At 44.2% G+C, this 17,176-nt stretch overlaps 1 protein-coding gene across 1 annotated transcript in view; it reads right to left on the bottom strand.

Moving 5' to 3' along the window:
- Positions 1-17,176, bottom strand: part of LOC139450205 (spatacsin-like) — a 55,274-nt gene that overhangs the window by 10,402 nt on the left and 27,696 nt on the right. Inside the window, exons 18-32 of the mRNA XM_071231910.1 lie at positions 16,142-16,368; positions 13,732-13,840; positions 13,380-13,539; positions 11,738-11,933; positions 10,956-11,039; positions 9,907-10,058; positions 8,834-9,028; positions 7,753-7,860; positions 6,687-6,870; positions 6,002-6,216; positions 5,222-5,359; positions 4,329-4,487; positions 2,681-2,830; positions 1,861-1,977; positions 1,365-1,497 (exon numbers count right to left, since the gene is read on the bottom strand). Coding sequence (XP_071088011.1) covers positions 1,365-1,497; positions 1,861-1,977; positions 2,681-2,830; positions 4,329-4,487; positions 5,222-5,359; positions 6,002-6,216; positions 6,687-6,870; positions 7,753-7,860; positions 8,834-9,028; positions 9,907-10,058; positions 10,956-11,039; positions 11,738-11,933; positions 13,380-13,539; positions 13,732-13,840; positions 16,142-16,368 — 2,327 coding nt within the window. The remainder of the gene's footprint in view (positions 1-1,364; positions 1,498-1,860; positions 1,978-2,680; positions 2,831-4,328; positions 4,488-5,221; positions 5,360-6,001; positions 6,217-6,686; positions 6,871-7,752; positions 7,861-8,833; positions 9,029-9,906; positions 10,059-10,955; positions 11,040-11,737; positions 11,934-13,379; positions 13,540-13,731; positions 13,841-16,141; positions 16,369-17,176) is intronic.

Below are 17,176 nucleotides of genomic sequence, written 5' to 3'. Positions count from 1 at the left end.
ACTGAACATCACAGCTCCCTCTAGTGGTACAACTGAACTACCCAGCTCCCTCTAGTGGTAAAACTGAACTACCCAGCTCCCTCTAGTGGTCCAACTGAACAACACAGCTCCCTCTAGTGGTACAACTGAACAACACAGCTCCCTCTACTGGTACAACTGAACAACACAGCTCCCTCTAGTGGTACAACTGAACATCACAGCTCCCTCTAGTGGTACAACTGAACTAACCAGCTCCCTTGAGTGGTAAAACTGAACTACCCAGTTCCCTCTAGTGGTACAACTGAACAACACAGCTCCCTCTAGTGGTACAACTGAACTACCCAGCTCCCTCTAGTGGTACAACTGAACAACACAGCTCCCCCTAGTGGTACAACTGAACAACACAGCTCCCACTAGTGGTACAACTGAACAACACAGCTTCCTCTAGTGGTACAACTGAACTACCCAGCTTCCTCTAGTGGTACAACTGAACTACCCAGCTCCCCCTAGTGGTACAACTGAACAACACAGCTCCCTCTAGTGGAACAACTGAACAACACAGCTTCCTCTAGTGGTACAACTGAACTACCCAGCTCCCTCTAGTGGTACAACTGAACTACCCAGCTCCCTCTAGTGGTACAACTGAACTACCCAGCTCCCTCTAGTGGTACAACTGAACTACCCAGCTCCATCTAGTGGTACAACTGAACTACCCAGCTCCATCTAGTGGTACAACTGAACTACCCAGCTCCATCTAGTGGTACAACTGAACTACCCAGCTCCCTCTAGTGGTACAATTGAACAACACAGCTCCCTCTGGTGGTACAACTGAACTACCCAGCTCCCTCTAGTGGTACAACTGAACAACACAGCTCCCTCTAGTGGTACAACTGAACTACCCAGTTCCCTCTAGTGGTACAATTGAACAACACAGCTCCCTCTAGTGGTACAATTGAACAACACAGCTCCATCTAGTGGTACAACTGAACTACCCAGCTCCATCTAGTGGTACAACTGAACTACCCAGCTCCCTCTAGTGGTACAATTGAACAACACAGCTCCCTCTGGTGGTACAACTGAACAACACAGCTCCCTCTAGTGGTACAACTGAACTACCCAGTTCCCTCTAGTGGTACAATTGAACAACACAGCTCCCTCTAGTGGTACAACTGAACAACACAGCTCCCTCTAGTGGTACAACTGAACTACCCAGCTCCCTCTAGTGGTACAATTGAACAACACAGCTCCCTCTAGTGGTACAACTGAACAACACAGCTCCCTCTAGTGGTACAACTGAGCAACACAGCTCCCTCTAGTGGTACAACTGAACAACACAGCTCCCACTAGTGGTACAACTAAACTAAGCATTTCTAGTTATTACTTACAACTTGCTGTGCGACTAAAACCAGAAAATGAGCCAAGGCTTGACCTTGACCTTCTGTCTATTGTCAGCAGACGCCTAATCTCAGGCTCCATTGTTTCGCGAGTAACAGTTTCATTACTCAACCGTATACATGTCTGTAACACACAAAAATCAGCACTTTAGAAAAAGATAAACATTAAAAAAACACAACTGCATACTTCAATGACTAGATGCTACTTACATTTGTTAGTTTGTTTGTTGTTTAATGCTGTACTCAGCATTATTCCAGCTATATGATGGCAATCTGTAAATAGTCAAGTCTGGCCCAGACAATCCAGTGACTGACATCATGAACATCGATCCATGCAATTAGGATACAATGGCATGCATTAACCAAGTCAGCGAGCCTGACCAACCGATCCTGTTAGTCGTCTCATATGACAAGCATAGTCACCTCTTATGGCAAGCACGGGTTGCTGAAGACCTATTATACCCTGGATCTTCACAGGTCTACTTACAAGGATGATGGCAAGGTCCTGGCTGTAGTGATGGAAGACACTGGTCACCTGGCAACTCTCACGCATCTTCCCCTCATCCAGCAACTGGCCAATCAGTGAGTTTAGTGCTTCTGTTTCCTGAAACCATCATTTAAGTGCAAACAGCAACCCTATAACACGATGGCAGACCAAGCTTATTCTACTCTGTGGTGTATCAATCTCAGACCTCTGTGTCATAACCCACTATCCATATGACCACCCCTGAATATAGAATAAGGGAACAAATATATATTGCTTTATGTTGTATTAGATCAGGTGTATGAAATCAGGTGAAGTTAAGCAACGTCGGTCACGGAGAATCTTAGATGGGTGACTGCGTTTCGGCAGCTTGGCTCCTGAGAGTTTCTAAGGCATCGGTCCTGCCCCACACTGAAGCACATGTACCACATGTGGTGTCTCCTTGGGCAAGTGACTTTGTTCAAAATGTGCCTCTGTTCACCCAGCAGTGAATGGGTACCAGGTAGGATGAGATGGCAATGTGGGTGTTACCCTTCTAACACCTAACAGGCAGCTTGGGTTGTATACTCCCCAGGGAGCTGAGAATGATTCTTGAGTGCACCTTGATCCATTGACCAAGGTAATATTAGCACTTTGAGCATGCCCATGAGTGGTGTGGAAATATAAATGGCCTGTTATTATCAGCAATTATATAACTAAGAAACAAAAAAAAACTAAGTGTTTGATTATATAAATTGACATAATAATAGCATACAGTGTCACAAGCATAGTGTGTCCAGGATGGACAAAACAAGGCACCAAGCTGCAGGATTCACTACTGTACCTCTGTTGAGACATGGGACTGTCTTCTACTAGGTGGCATCTTGCCCAGACAGAGCAGCTCGGACTTGTCTGCTAACCACTTTCTATCCTCTGTTGCCTCCATGACAGACAGGATCTCCTCCACCGGCTCGCTACTCTCCTCGCTCTCCCCCTGTCACACACAACACTCATAACACCTTCTAACAAATAACTGTGTCTTCACATAAAAAATGGCTGCCGATCACCGAAAGAACAATAATAACTTCACAAACTGCTTATTTAATTATTAACTTAAAAACACTGTAGACAACAAAACAAAAGACAGGATAAATTGAATAAAAGGCAGAGGGTGAAACAAACATTGGTGTACTTCAATATCATCCAGCCATAGTGTGTCATATGTGTCAGTGTGTATAAGCAGTATACTCGATGGGGCTGCTGCCTCACCCCACCTGAAAAAGCTTCCATGGGAGGTATGTTCAGGAGCTGGAACTGGTCCAGGTGGGGTGAGGCAGTAGTCCTAGTGGGGTGAGGCAGTAGTGCAGGTGGGGTGAGTCAGTAGTCCAGGTGGGGTGAGTCAGTAGTCCAGGTGGGGTGAGGCAGAAGTCCAGGTGGGGTGAGTCAGTAGTCCAGGTGGGGTGAGTCAGTAGTCCAGGTGGGGTGTGTCAGTAGTCCAGGTGGGGTGAGGCAGTAGTGCAGGTGGGGTGAGGCAGTAGTCCAGGTGGGGTGAGTCAGTAGTCCAGGTGGGGTGAGTCAGTAGTCCAGGTGGGGTGAGTCAGTAGTCCAGGTGGGGTGAGTCAGTAGTCCAGGTGGGGTGAGTCAGTAGTCCAGGTGGGGTGAGTCAGTATTCCAGGTGGGGTGAGTCAGTAGTCCAGGTGGGGTGAGTCAGTAGTCCAGGTGGGGTGAGTCAGTAGTCCAGGTGGGGTGAGTCAGTATTCCAGGTGGGTTGAGTCAGTAGTCCAGGTGGAGTGAGTCAGTAGTCCAGGTGGGGTGAGGCAGTAGTCCAGGTGGGGTGAGTCAGTAGTCCAGGTGGGGTGAGTCAGTATTCCAGGTGGGTTGAGTCAGTAGTCCAGGTGGAGTGAGTCAGTAGTCCAGGTGAGGTGAGGCAGTAGTCCAGGTGGGGTGAGTCAGTAGTCCAGGTGGGGTGAGTCAGTAGTCCAGGTGGGGTGAGGCAGAAGTCCAGGTGGGGTGAGTCAGTAGTCCAGGTGGGGTGAGTCAGTAGTCCAGGTGGGGTGAGTCAGTAGTCCAGGTGGGGTGAGGCAGTAGTCCAGGTGGGGTGAGTCAGTAGTCCAGGTGGGGTGAGTCAGTAGTCCAGGTGGGGTGAGTCAGTAGTCCAGGTGGTGTGAGTCAGTAGTCCAGGTGGTGTGAGTCAGTAGTCCAGGTGGGGTGAGTCAGTAGTCCAGGTGGGGTGAGTCAGTAGTCCAGGTGGGGTGAGTCAGTAGTCCAGGTGGAGTGAGTCAGTAGTCCAGGTGGGGTGAGTCAGTAGTCCAGGTGGGGTGAGTCAGTAGTCCAGGTGGGGTGAGTCAGTAGTCCAGGTGGGGTGAGTCAGTAGTCCAGGTGGGGTGAGTCAGTAGTCCAGGTGGGGTGAGGCAGTAGTCCAGGTGGGGTGAGGCAGTAGTCCAGGTGGGGTGAGGCAGTACCCCCATCCTCTATACTACTGTATATGTTACCTTTTGTTGTGAAATCTTGGCCTGTATCCGGCAGTGCCACATCTGCCTGTGGAGCCCATCATACATGCTGTCTGTGGCCTCATGGCACGTCATCAGCTCCAGACACAGCTGGTAGATTCCGGCCTTCTCACTCATGCTGTCAATTGTTTCTGCTTCCAGCTGAACAGAAAGACAAGACTTCCAGCGTACGAATACAGACACGAGGCTCTGTAGCTCACCTGAATGGTTTCCTGCTTGCATCATTATACAGTAGATCAAATTCCACATAGTTTGAAATTGAAAAATTGGACTATAACTCTGTGGGCAATTGGTTCAGATGAAGTAAAAACTGAATTGTGTTATAGGACATTAATACAGTTGTCAATATGTTGTTTATGTTACAAAGAAACAAATCAACTATACTTGTGGTGAAGTCTTTCAAACAGCCCTGAATTTCAACACTGATGAGGTTATCTACAAAAGTCTCATATCTCCATAAACTTCTAATTCTAAATAATTTTCACAAGATACTGCAAAACAATCAAAAGGCCTCATGGGGAATATTGATATTTATTCAAAACAATGCATGAACACAGGGCACTTGTGAGTTAGTTCACTTTCTCTTCTCATGATCACTTTGTCTATGTACAGTCGGATCATAGGTTTTTGGGCGGCCATGTTTATTGCAAAAACTCGCGCTATAACAATGGGTGTGGCATCACACAGACATTGTAGATACCCAAATGATGGCTTCTTTTTAAGAGAAAGTCATCTTTTATTTGTTAGTGAGATGTTTTACAGTTGTTCTTGTGATTAGAGAGAAAACTATAATTGTTTCTTAAGCGTCTGAAAACCCATAACACGGGGATACTTCATCATCTCTGTCTAAAGCGTGTCCACTTGTTTCATCTTACTTTGAAGAAATCCATGACACTAGTGGTGGAGACTTGGTTAAGTCGGAACTTGTCCGCACATGACCTCCAGAAGCGGGACCTGGCGACCTTCGACCTCCACACCAGAGTCTTCTGCAACATCTCCTTCTCCGTCAACATCTGAAGGTTAAGCAAGCATGGTCACAACATGGGCTCCAGCTGAAGGCAGAACTAGAGAAGAACTTGAGCTATGTAAAATGACCAATTGTATATCTAAAAGAAATTAACATTTGAAATCCTGAGCCTAAGGGGCTGATCAGAAGCTCTTCCTCCGGAAGAATAATAATATCACACTCTCAACTCCTCTGCTATTCTCACCAAAGGCTTTGCTCTGAATGGGATACAAAGGTTGAAAATCATTTAACATTGATGTGCACTATTTACTGTTGTTGTAAAAGGCAAAAAAGAGTTGAAAATCATATATGAATTGATCACTAAAAATCAGTGGTGAGACCAGGATCCACTTGCACAAAGCAATCTTAGCGCTAAGACTATCCTAAGCCTATGTTAAAGTATGGGAGTTACAATCATCTTAGCTCGAAGACTATCCTAAGCCTATGTTAAAGTATGGGAGTTACAATCATCTTAGCGCTAAGACTATTGGTGTTACTGACAATCAAAATTAGTTACATGATATACTGCGCCAAACAACCGCAAACTCGTTCCAAAATTTTAACAATAGTTATTGGAGATGCAATACATAAACACTGGATTGTCTGGCACTGAAGCGCTCCATATGAAGCAAACACAAGCGGATGCTACCTCCTTCAGGGTGATCTCATCACAGGACAGGTTGGTGAGTCGGGCAAACTTGTACGCATCGGTGAACGCCCTCCTCTCTATCAGCACATCGATGGTCTTCTCCCTCTCCCTATGGCTGCTGTCATCCTGCTGCAGGAATTCTGGGAAGGCAACGGTGTCCAGGTTGTTTGCGTGTAGGATGCGCACCAACTTATGGAGACGACTGTAGTCGGGCACTGTCATACAGATGAGAACATTGCTTTACCTGTTACGGAATAGCTACGGAGACTGTATCAAGAAATTTGCAATCAGACTAGAATATATACAGGCCATTAGGTCTTTATGGTAGTAGAAAAACATAGACTGACCTGACAACGTTGATATTTTCAGGAGTGTCGCAACCCTTTATTGGGCAAGAACTATTGAATTTTCTATTTATTACGTTTTTACTAAAAGATCTCCATGATTTTACTCTGAAAACCATAGACTGATTGAAGAAGATACACAGCAGTTCCACAGAAAATTTTCACTCAATTGAAATATTCACTTCATACCTCTAAACAATGTTAAAGTATTTCATTATAAAATACATAAGCCGATCTTCTCATCGGAGAACATCATTGCCTGTTTCCTGTTCCAATCTTCAGAGGAACATACAGAGTAATATCTCAATGTTCAAACAACTGAATCCCGAAAGACATCATACCATCAAAACTGAAGACAAGGGCAATATTTTCTTGATCCAATAACTGAACGAATCGCAGTGCCTCATATAGATTTGGAGTGTGGCGCAACTGACGCTGTAGCAGCCGATTGGCTGTCTGTTCTAGCCAATGACAGTTCCCCAAAATTATCAGCTGTGAAGATTCGAATCTTCTGCCCTCACGGTACTGCAATGTTAAAAGATAACACAACTAAATTTCAAAAGTACACCTCACTAAATTCTTGACTATATTGAACTTGATTATCAATAACTGATAATTATAGAGTTCATAATGATGCCATTTTATATTTTGCTACCATAATTGGAAACTTGTGCAAACAACTGGCACACAATGGAACAATGAGCACTGTTGTGAGATAATCTACAGACATAACGGCTGATGTACAGTAGCGCAGACTTGACAGATGAGTGAATTTGTTTTAATGGCATAGGAAGACCCGGGTTTGATTCCCGACATGGGTACAATGTATGAAGCCCATTTCTGGTGTCCCCAGCTGTGATATTGCTGGAATATTGCTAAAAGCGGCGTAAAACCATACTCACTCACTCACCAAAGTGGTAAACGTCCGAGGCCTGCATCACCCTCAGGCTTTTATCCCTTATTAAAACCCAAATCACTCACTCACTCTAACGATAAAGTAGAGACGACTGGAGACCGATTCTGCCCTGGAATCACTACAGGAATTGTTAATACATAGGTGGATCCAGATAGATCCTCCTTTTGAACCCCTCTCCCCTCGCCCAGCAGCACTGAGAGAGGATGTCATCATGTTATTGGACCCCTCCCTCTTACAAATGCTGGATCCACCCTAGATTGTAATATGGGTGAACACGTAGCTGACACATGCTTGGTGTTTATGAAGTGGTGATAAATATGTGTTACTGCATATCTGTCCACCATGTATTGATTGAATCAAGTGTTATATGCTTACACTCCCTAGAGTTTGGAGCTCTATTATGTACAATTGGAGCATTGTCTTCACCACCACAGCCACACACAACACAAACCATTATTGGAAGACAGCAACCAGTATTTGGTAATAATTACATTGGACATTGCATCCTTGAAGTCTCCCAGGAGACCGGTGCAGGTGCTGTAGTTCCTTCCCTGTGTCAGCTCCGCCAGGAACTTCAGGAAGGGCAGCAGCGGTGAATACTGAAACAAAGGTAGGAACACACGAGCTCAGTCACATCTGCTGTCATTCTGTAGGTCAACAAACATTGGTTGAACGAGCTCAGTCATATCTGCTGTCATTCTGTAGGTCAACAAACATTGGTTGAACGAGCTCAGTCACATCTGCTGTCATTCTGTAGGTCAACAAACATTGGTTGAACGAGCTCAGTCATATCTGCTGTCATTCTGTAAGTTAACAAACATTATTCAACTAGATAGGCTTGACAAAAGGTTTTCTTCATAAAGCTTATATCTCCATGTCACATCTTTTCGATTCTCACTTCTTTTCGAGCCCCCAAACATATGCGTGACCACACGTTTAATGACGTAATCAAGGTAGACGCTTCAAAGCCACTGAAGACATTAAAGTGTCTGCCACTTTCCGCTGAAGTTATGTTAGGAATTAAGCTATGTTAAGCTATTAAGTTATGAAAACATACCTCAAAACTTAAACTTCACTAATGTCCATTTCAATCAAACTTGAACTGATGATAACTATGCATCAAAACAATCGTATTCACCGATGATGTATCATCTGCTGTTTGTAAACTTCCTGTCTGTAATTGCATGTGACTGATCATGTAGTGCATCTATTTTAAACTTTACTGTAATGGAATGGCTCCAAATCATGTAATGGTAACAAAATGTCACCTGATTGACTCGTCTAGCTTGGCGGGACATTATCAGTCTTGATTTGACAAAATATGGTCAACTGACCATCCAAATGTAAACAGGAATAAATGTTCTCAAAGGAAAGACTTAGTTTTAGTGTACTGGGATTGTTGTGAGACATGTGATCAGAAATACTTCTTAGGGGCTCAAAAACACAGAACGCAATGACATAAGACATAAAAAGTTATATTGAGCATGCTGAGCCATTGTCAACTATGAATGTATGACAAATCTTTGACATCAAAGTTTTTAACAAACCCATGATTGTATTCTTAATACTTACAGTCTGAAATATATCAAATCCTGTAGCAAGAGTATATTCCCAGTGTTTTCCAATGTAAAGTTCAATCAGAACTTCCAGCTCTGCCATATTCCAAACTGAGGCTGACTTCCCATGAGCCTCCAGGAACTGAGCATGCTCAGTTCGGTCCATCATTGCCACCAACCATCCACACAGACAGGCAGCCACAGAAGCATCCTGAACATCAAAAGTAAGAAGCTGAAGCATATGTTATCCCACACCTACCATAACTGTGATCAGTGCCCTTGAAATCAGACCTTTTATGCCAATCAATACCTCTGTGCATGAAGAAGTGAGGACACCTCAATGGAGGTTGCATAAGGTGAACTTTCTGAGGCTCCTACATTCTCAGTATGAGTGAAGAAAGTACCAGCACTGATTTCTGTATTTTGAAAATAAACTAACAATTCCTTTCCAGAATATACATAATAAAGATGCCGTCGCTATTCTGTGGATATTTTAGACAACCTGTCGTATTTCACGCCCAAAAGGGGATACCATCGAAGGCATGTATGTGTCTTGTGTGGTTTTGTTTGAGAAATCAATACATTGGAATTGAGGTGATATAGACATGAAGCCAAATCGTTTTAGAGAGCTGACATCTGATTGGCTCAAGAACCAACGCATCCTTCATGTAGATTGGGCGGTTAATGATCACTCAGGGTTCACCTGACACTACCTTGTATGGAGATGCCCTCAGATCTTCACGCAATAAGGTATTGTATCATAGTTAAGATTGGATTTTAATAAAATTGAACTGTAATTAGTTTTTAGATTTATATAAAATGTGAACCGAATTTAAGAAATCACTTCATGCATAAGAGTGTTGTAAACAGTTCTTATTTATGTTATTATACATTTGACAGGATTCAAGAAGTCAACAAATAATTCCTCATGTTGTCGTGTTTTCCTACCAAGATACAAATAGTAAAACAATAGAAAAGTTGTCTTGGTGTCCAATTGAATTGACCCCACATTCACATCAGACGACATGCAGAGGAAAACCAAACCTTGGAAAACACCAAGTGAAAGTCTACTCCGCTAAGCTCCTATACCTGTTGACAAGCAGCTAGTTCAGCAAAGAGGGAATTGCGGAGGACAACGGATGCTTGTAAGAGGGACTTCCAGGGAGAAGCTGCGGCCTGGGACGAGAACACCACCTGGAACACGTCCTCCCCCGCTGAGTCCTCCGTGAGGGTCAGGTCCACTACAACAGTCACACAGTGGACATGTGGGACTAAATTTCTGTGTCAAGTCCTACAGATTAGGAGCAAAACCTGTACACTATACAACCTCGCAACATAAAGTGTACTCCAGCCATTTATTCAGCATGTACATTTTACCTTTTCTATCTTGTTTGTAATATGGGCTTAAGGTACAGACTAAATTCTGTCTATCTGTCTGTCTGCTCTGTCTGTCTGTCTATCCGTCCATCCGTCCGTCATGTATAGATGGCATGGTTCATACAAAATCTGTAATGGCCTTCAAGGAAATGGGGGGCACGGGTGGCCCAGTCGTCTAAGGCGCCGCGATTCGCTGTGCAGAGTTGCGTCCCTTAGGCACGCCAGAAACCTATGATTGTGGGTTCGAATCCCGGTTCGACCCGATTATGTTTCTAGGTTTGTCAGCACCATACCCGTGCTCGTGGGTTTCACCGAAGTGGTAAACGTCTGAGACCTGCATCACTTCGGGCTTTCCTCCCACATTAAGCTGACACGCCGTGATATGACTGGAATACTGTTAAAAGCGGCGTTAAACCCAACTCACTCACTCACTCAAGGAAATGAGCAAACACGTAATACGCAGGGGTACATCAAACAGATTTATTAGGACATTCCTACTTTAGTTCATTGTCAGATTGGCTCAAACTGTACTAACAAAAACATGCTTAAAATAAGTCAACACAATGGTGTTTCAATATAGATTGACTTCTATTATTGTAGTTTTAATCACTAAACAGCCGTGATTGCAAAATTATAGTTAATTTCAAAGCGTTATTACTTTTTAAGGCCTCTTAAAGGCTGATTGAAATTCAGAGCCTTTTCAACGCAGTACTACGAAACCTAGCTCATGTGTGACCTTGGATGAAGTTTTCCTTGCTCACCTGGTTGTGACTGATCCAGAGAAAGTGCAGCTCCCTGGGGAGAGTCCAGGCTGAGGTGATCCTCCTCATCACTGCTCGCGTTCCCTGAACAGAGAACATGAATACCATGGTTTGCTAGGCAGGAGTCGCTGATAAGGTGGGTGGATGGGTGGATGGGTGGGTAGGTGGGTAGGCGGATAGGTGGGTGGATGGGTGGGTAGGTGGGTGGGTGGATGGGTGGGTGGATGGGTGGGTAGGTGGGTGGGTAGGTGGGTGGATGGGTGGGTAGGTGGGTAGGCGGATAGGTGGGTGGATGGATGGGGGGGTGGGTGGATGGGTGGATTGGCAGGTTGGTGGGTGGAAGGGTGGAGGGGTGGGCAAGCAAATGAGTGGGACACCAGAAAGGGGCCCTACAAACTGTGCCTATGTGGGGACCTCTCCCCTTTGACAGGCCAAACGTAGGATATTACATACAAGATTTAAAGGGACAGCCTTTGAAATTCACGCTAGTCTGCTAGCCTGAGACTACTAAATTGTGTTGACAACCAAAATCCAGTGATGGTAGTCCTCATTGATTAGCATCTGAGGGCTATAATTCTGATCCAGTTGCCAATGCTACAAATTGAAACTAAATAAAACTGACAGAAAATAAAACATAGTAGACATTTTGGTCTCAATCAATCGGGACCAGCTATAGACTCTGAAGACAAGTGAAGTAAGGTTCCAAAGAGTTAGTCCTAAAAAAGCCTGAATTTCTATGGCTGCAGACATGTTACAGACATAATACAGACAAGTTAACCTACCTCTCCCCTTTGACAGGCCAATCTTGGCATAAAGGGAAGATCTGACATCCTTTGTGGGGCCTCTTGTCTGAGTGTCAGTTGGCGTCTCCGACAACTTCCTCCGCAACATCACCGACTTGGCATCTGCATTTTCTATGACATAGTGGAGGTGTTCACGCAGATGTCGACTGCGGAACTGATGAAGCAGACCCTGCAACTGATCAACACACTTGGCGTCAGTCATCGAGAAGCTAGGGAATATCATCTCCATATCACTCCAAATGTGTGGTCAATAGTGTCTTTTGATTATTGACATTCAAGCTCAATAAGAAATACAAGTTGTTTCAGTGATAAATATCAGATTCTTGTTTCTGTGACAATTGTCAGGAACTTCTATAGTGACCCCCTACAGGAACTCAACAGGCTCCACATGTCATTAGCATGCAAAGTCAGGAATACCACAACCAGCAACCATCATGGAACAAGTATTGAATAAATAAGTTATTCGTGGTCGTTGTTTATCGTACAATAAAATACTGCTCAGAGAATAAACCATGAGAGGCGCCCCTCATGTTTTATTCTCCCTGCAGTGTTTTATTGTTCGATAAACGACAGACTCTTTAAGGCTGATAATAAAATGTACAAGCTTCAAAAATATTTGCTCATATTTTAATAATGATGACTCCCTAAATAGAAGTCCATTTTATTCACAGGTGGGTATTTCCGGCATATTCTCACAATCACATCGATTACCTGTACCTTCTCTCCAAATACCAATTTTCATATTGCTCCCACTTTTGGTTGCTATTGTTTGGCCATTACTCAGCTACATCTATTGAGAAAACTAACTAGACACTTCCCTCTCAAAAATAACGTCATGTGCGCATGTTCGAATCTCCAGAAATGACGTCATGATAAAACAATGTTTTATCATGATATAAACCACACTTCATTCTTCATTGTTCTTTGTAATTTATTGCATAGCTATCTTATATAGATCTACACAAATTATCTCTCACTGTTCCCTGGACCTAGAGACTCGCTGTTGGTAAACCCAAGTGACAGTACCGAGTGTTACATGAATGACATCGTCAGTACCGAGTGTTGCATGAATGACATCGTCAGTACTGAGTGTTGCACAAATGACATCGTCAGCACAGAGTGTTGCACAAATGACATCTTCAGTACCGAGTGTTGCATGAATGACATCGTCAGTACTGAATATTACACGAATGACATCGTCAGTGCCGAGTGTTACACAAATGACATCGTCAGTACCGAATATTACACGAATGACATCATCAGCACCGAGTGTTGCACGAATGACATTGTCAGTATCGAGTGTTGCACGAATGACATCATCAGTACCGAGTGTTACACAATGACATCGTCAGTACCGAATATTACACGAATGACATCATCAGCACCGAGTGTTGCACGAATGACATTGTCAGTATCGAGTGTTGCACGAATGACATCATCAGTACCGAGTGTTACACAATGACATCGTCAGTACCGAATATTACACGAATGACATCATCAGCACCGAGTGTTGCACGAATGACATCGTCAGCACCGAGTGTTACACGAATGACATCATCAGTACCGAGTGGTGCACGAATGACATCGTCTGTGTATCATCAGTACCTAGTGTTACACGAACCTGTTGTTTGGGGAACTGATGCAGCTGGGCAAACCAGAGGAAGGGCAGCCACTTGTCAGCCTGGGCACACTCCTCCAGGAACACCGTGGACAGAGGCAGGTGGAGCAGGTGGCAGACGGTCACCGTCAGCAGCCACTGGTGGGCAGCGTCGAAACTTGTACTGGGCAGGACAGACAAACAGACGCATGTCTTACACAACAGTAATGATGAGCAGAACTATTCAGTGTCTTCAAAAATATGTGAAAAATAGAGATAACTGAGATAATTGTTGATTGACAAAAAATCCCAAACTTGACACAAATGACCTTGTTGGGTCTCCAGCTGCCCAAGCGAAACAAGGGCTGGTACCGACCTGTTGATGCCCTTCTTGATGATGCTGTCCGCTGTAGCCCTCTCCAAGGCCTCCACCACGCTGGGGCCATTCCTCCTCCTTCGCCTCACACAGTTCAACAGCAGGTCCACTGTGCAACGTAATGGAGAATGGGTGGTGGTGAGTGTGAGTGAGTGAGTGAGTGAGTGAGTGACTGAGTGAGGTTTTACACAGCTTTAAGGAATGTTCCGGCAAAAATCATGGCGGGGGACACCAGTAATTGGCTTCACACATGGTACCCATGTGAGTCGTCAGTGTGACAACCGAAGGCGCACACCACTAGGCTACCCTAAAAACATTGGGTTTGAGTCTCTGTGTGGTGCTGACTGTTGACTTGTGGTTTGAGTCTCTGTGTGGTGCTGATTGGGGACATAGGGTTTGAGTCTCTGTGTGGTGCTGACTGGGGACATAGGGATTGAGTCTCTGTTTGGTGCTGACTGTTGACTTGTGGTTTGAGTCTCTGTGTGGTGCTGACTGGGGACATAGGGTTTGAGTCTCAGTGTGGTGCTGACTGGGGACATAGGGTTTGAGTCTCAGTGTGGTGCTGACTGGTGACATGGGGTTTGAGTCTCAGTGTGGTGCTGACTGGTGACATGGGGTTTGAGTCTCAGTGTGGTGCTGACTGGTGACATGGGGTTTGAGTCTCAGTGTGGTGCTGACTGGTGACAAAGGGTTTGTGTTTTAGTGTGGTGCTGACTGGTGACATGGGGTTTGAGTCTCAGTGTGGTGCTGATTGGTGACATGGGGTTTGAGTCTCAGTGTGGTGACATGGGGTTTGTGTTTTAGTGTGGTGCTGACTGGTGACATGGGGTTTAAGTCTCAGTGTGGTGCTGACTGGTGACATGGGGTTTGTGTTTCAGTGTGGTGCTGACTGGTGACATGGGGTTTAAGTCTCAGTGTGGTGCTGACTGGTGACATGGGGTTTGAGTCTCTGTGTGGTGCTGACTGGTGACATGGGGTTTGTGTTTCAGTGTGGTGCTGACTGGTGACTTGTGGTTTGAGTCTCTGTGTGGTGCTGACTGGTGACATGGGGTTTGTGTTTCAGTGTGGTGCTGACTGGTGACATGGGGTTTGAGTCTCAGTGTGGTGCTGACTGGTGACATGGGGTTTGAGTATGAGTGTGGTGCTGACTGGTGACATGGGGTTTGAGTTTTAGTGTGGTGCTGACTGGTGACATGGGGTTTGAGTCTCAGTGTGGTGCTGACTGGTGACATGGGGTTAGAGTTTTAGTGTGGTGCTGACTGGTGACATGGGGTTTGTGTTTTAGTGTGGTGCTGACTGGTGACATGGGGTTTGAGTCTCAGTGTGGTGCTGAATGGTGACATGGGGTTTAAGTCTCAGTGTGGTGCTGACTGGTGACATGGGGTTTGAGTCTCAGTGTGGTGCTGACTGGTGACATGGGGTTTAAGTCTCAGTGTGGTGCTGACTGGGGACAAAGAAAGTGGCTCCATCCATCTGACCCACTTTATTTATGGAGAATAACTTCTAAACCATTAGATTTTTCTTCTTGGAACTTTTTATTGTAATGTTTTATTTCCATTTATTTATTTCCAGGGCAACAATTTGGACTGAGGTTCAAAAAAGGGTAGGGTTTGTTTCCAGAGCACAACTCATTAACTGTTTGATATTCTTCTTGGAACTTGCACATCAGATCTCCTACATCATACACCCTGTGGGGACTCTAGTTGAGTAGGTCCTCAGAGACATGTGATTGTTGCAGGAGCCAACTAAATCACTGCAAATGAGTGAGTGAGTGAGTTGGGTTTAACACCTCTTTTAACAGTACTGTATTTCAGTTATATCATGGAGTGTTAGCTTAATGTGGTTGGAAAGCCAACAAGCACGGGTATGGTGCTGACAAACCTAGAAACATAAATGGGTCGAGCCAGGATTCAAACCCACAGTCATAGGTTTCTGGCATGCCCCAAGGACGCAACTCTGCACAGCGAATCGCGGCGCCTTAGACGACTGGGCCACTGTGTCGATTGTGTGACATTGCCACTTGCTGGAATATTGTCTTTATTATAGCTAAAAATCTTTATTGTGAGTGTTGAAAATATTTCACGGTGACATTACTCTAAAATGAAAGGTATTAAAAAGTACCATTACTTGATTGGAACATATAGAAAACATAGAAGAATAGAAGCAATCATTTTTGTGATCTCATAAACAATAATTTTGCTAAGGTGATATTGATGACTTTGTGTGCTTTTTCGCTTTGTAACAGGTGGCACTGCAGCTTTCAATATTTGTTGTGTTAATTCAATTATTTTACATACCACAGTAACCATGGTAACATGACTGAAACATAATGAAGTTGGAAAATTTGTCATCTTGGAAAAAGGATGTTTGTTTCATGTTTGAATACATCATTTCCAATTCCAACTCTTACCCACTTCCTCTTCATGTGCGTGCATCACCTCCTTCCTCTTGTCAATGGTACCCATGATGCCATTGTTCTTGTAAGCGAGAATTTCCACACCTATTTGAATGTATGTTCGCAATGGCAGACTGTCTTGGTCGATCATTTCCACAAAAGCTACACATGCACTTGTGATGGCAGCATTAGTGAAGTTCTTCACGGCTATCCATAGCGCCACCCCACACACAGTGTTAATCCTGGAACATGGAGTGATTGAGTAGTGAGTATGATTTTTTTTGCCGCTTTTAGCAATATTCTAGCAGTATCATGGCAGGGAACACCCAAAATGAATCAAACCCAGGCCTTTGGCGTGACAAGCAGACGCTTTAACCACTAGGCTTCCCCACTGCCCCAGAAAAATGGAGTGCACATCTCATAATATCCACTGGTCTATATATCATTATCAGCTATAAGGCACCGGTCTATATATCATTACCGGCTATAATGCACCAGTCTCTATATCATTATCAGCTATAAGGCACCAGTCTATATATCATTATCAGCTATAATGCACCGGTCTCTATATCATTATCAGCTATAAGGCACCGGTCTCTATATCATTATCAGCTATAATGCACCGGTCTATATATCATTATCAGCTATAATGCACTGGTCTATATATCATTACCAGCTATAATGCACCAGTCTATATATCATTATCAGCTATAATACACTGGTCTATAGATCATTACCGGCTATAATGCACCAGTCTATATATCATTATCAGCTATAATGCACTGGTCTATAGATCATTATAAGCTATAATGCACCAGTCTCTATATCATTATCAGCTATAATGCACCGGTCTATATATCATTATCAGCTATAAGGCACCGGTCTATATATCATTATCAGCTATAATGCACCGGTCTATATATCATTATCAGCTATAATGCACCGGTCTATATATCATTACCGGCTGTACTACAGGGCAACCATTCTGGTGTGGAAGGGCTAGGAGTTTCTTGAAATATATAATAACATAACATAATGTTACAAAAACAC

The sequence above is a fragment of the Haliotis cracherodii genome, unplaced genomic scaffold (genome assembly GCF_022045235.1).
Source record: "Haliotis cracherodii isolate W230 unplaced genomic scaffold, xgHalCrac1.p SCAF_1, whole genome shotgun sequence".
NCBI lineage: Eukaryota > Metazoa > Mollusca > Gastropoda > Lepetellida > Haliotidae > Haliotis > Haliotis cracherodii.
Note: the sequence above shows the minus strand (reverse complement) of the source record. Positions and strands in the feature narration are given on the sequence as shown.